Below are 2,723 nucleotides of genomic sequence, written 5' to 3' on the forward strand. Positions count from 1 at the left end.
TTACTTATATATATATATATTCACATAGTGTCTGTATCACACTCCTATAAGTGGAAATGCAAGTCAAGTTTGAGTAATATTCAGTAGTTGGTTTTGGTAGCTGACCGAGCTAATGTAAGTGTTTACATAATAAAAATATGGAATGTTAGTCCCATATATATAAAAGACTAAAACTAAAGAGGTCAACCAGATTGCTTGCAGGAATGTGATCAGACTAGAGACGCTAAAGATGACGTATACAATAAAAGTAGGCTAAGATAACATGCCGTCACCTGTAGTCATTCAATTGTTTATAAACATTAGTCCAAGCTCCCTGCTTGAGACAACTACCGCGACCTATAATTCAAACGGCCTACGTGATCTGTAGCGTGTCTCATTTGATTGTGTGTTCGTATGTAAACTATGTCATCTGATAGTATGTTCATATGTTCGAGCTACTATCTGCTTCCTTCATACTTGTAACAGAGATGGTAGATTAGCAGAACAGAGTTAGCTATCGTCATTAGACCTAAAACATGGACTGTAGGTACTCTATCAGGAAAACTGGGGGAGATAGAGGATGTGATGGACAGGAGGAGGATAGATTTCTTGTATGTGCAGGAGACTAAGTGAAAGGGAGTATAGACTAAGTGGAAAGGGAGTATAACTAGAGAGATAGGAAATGGGTATAAGCTATATTACAGCAGGTCAGAAGAGGGGGAAAGAAATGGAGTTGGAGTTTAAAGTACCAACTGGAAGGAAAAAGTGGTAGAAGTAGAGTTTAATGATAGGCTTTTAAAGATTCCAATAATAATAGGGGGCATACACTCCTCAGATGGAGTGCCAAGAGCAAGAGAAAGAATTATTTAGCCAAGAGTTTGAGGCTGCCATTAAAACAGTGAAAGAGGAGAAACTATTAATAGGAGCTGATATGAATGGCAGGGTAGGAAAGAGAAGAGATGGGTATCAGGAGGTACATGGAGGCCATGGTTTTGCAATTAGAAATGGAGATGGGGATTATTTAATAGAGATGGCTCAGAGTTTTGAATTGGCCTGTATGAACACATGGTTTCCAAAGTTAGATAAGTACTTGACAAGTTATGAAAGCGGAGGAGTACAGAGCAAAATAGATTACATCATGGTTTGAAGAACCGACAAAAACAAAGTGACAAACTGCAGAGGTTAGTAGCGATGGATTTTAAAATGAGAGGTATGAAATCCAAGAAGAGAAAGAGAAGATCTAGAATTAAGATTTGGGGCCTTAAAGGAGAAAATGGGGAGCAATATAGGAGGACTGTTGGAGAGAGATGTCTGGAAATGGGGAATGTAGAATCTGGACAGGGTTAATAGAGTGGAAAATATCTGGGCAGACATGACAGAAATATGTGCAGGGTAAGCAGAGGAACTGGTGGGAAGAACCAGTGGATATGGAGAGTGGAGAAAGGCATGCACAGGGTGCAGAGGTAAGGTACAAAGAAGAGGAAAGAGAGGCGAGGAGGAGGGTAGGTAAGGCTATTAGAAGGGCAGCAGAGCAGTTGAATGAAAGACTAGGATCAAGAGAAGGAGAAAAGGATATCTATAAGATTTCAAACTTGAGGAAAAGGAGAAACAGGATGTGGGTAAATTAGGTATCATCAAGGATAGTGATGTACGTATATGTATGGTTTTTTTTTTTTTTTTTTTTTTTTACGTTGCATGGAACAGTGGTTTTTCAGCAACGGGATCAATGGCTTTACGTGACTTCTGAACCACATCAAGAGTGAACTTCTATCACCAGAAATACAAATCTCTGCGCCTCAATGGAATACCCGAGAAACGAACTTGCGGCCAACACCATACTGACCACGCCACTGAGGCACTTCAAGGATAGTAATGGAAAGATATTGTATAAGGATGAAGACATTAGAGGATATGGCAAGAGTATTTTGAACAAATGTTAAATGCTGAAAATGAGAGAGAGGAGACAGGGAAGCATAAAGGGTGGATGGACCAGTGATACAGCAGTGAACAGAGCATTAAGGAAAATGAAGAATGGTAAATCACCAGGTCCATTGGAATTCCAAATTGAAATGTTTGCTTGCATGGTGCTTTTACGTTGCATGGAACCCGAAAATTGAAATGATCAAATTACTAGGTATGATAGATAAGCTTCAAAAGTAAAGCTACAAATTTCAAAATCCATTGTACTTCTTTAGAAATTCTCGTGGGGTTACCAGTTAGCATATTTTATTCTAATTATTGTATTATCATCCTCTTTATCTAACAATAAGTATTAGTGATTAACTGCAGAACCACAGAAGGCATCTCCCCAGTGAATGAAAAATATTAGTTCAATAACTATTTATTAAAAGAAAAAGAATTTCCCCATAGAAACATCTGCGGCCTCAATGTCTGATGTCGAATGTTCACCATTAAGTGGCAGCAGGAACCAAGTGCATACAAGCATTGGCCTAATGTGATTTGTAAATTAACTTTCTACTTTTATAGCGTTATATCAAAAGTTATTATGAATTCTTTTGATAAAGCACAAAGAAGTTTAGCATCTGATTAAATGAAATATAAATAAGACAAGTTGGTGTTAAAGAAAAAAAAATTAAATCCAAGTTATATGCACGATTAGCATTGGCTACATGGTTAGGCCAATTTCAATAATCAGGGAAATATATTTTCCACCTTGTTATTTAATAATTTCATAGAATTTCTCAATTGTGTAAATATTTGCATATGGAACTGCATTCACTGTC

General features: G+C 37.4%; 1 protein-coding gene across 1 annotated transcript; it reads left to right on the top strand.

The window, feature by feature from the left end:
• The first annotated feature begins 814 nt into the window (after positions 1–814).
• On the top strand, positions 815–1,126 carry LOC135223110 (uncharacterized). Its single transcript, XM_064261615.1, has one exon. It carries the CDS (start codon positions 815–817, stop codon positions 1,124–1,126), a length of 312 nt encoding a protein of 103 aa, XP_064117685.1.
• Positions 1,127–2,723: the final 1,597 nt, after the last annotated feature.

This window comes from Macrobrachium nipponense, chromosome 8, assembly GCF_015104395.2.
Source record: "Macrobrachium nipponense isolate FS-2020 chromosome 8, ASM1510439v2, whole genome shotgun sequence".
NCBI classification, from domain to species: domain Eukaryota; kingdom Metazoa; phylum Arthropoda; class Malacostraca; order Decapoda; family Palaemonidae; genus Macrobrachium; species Macrobrachium nipponense.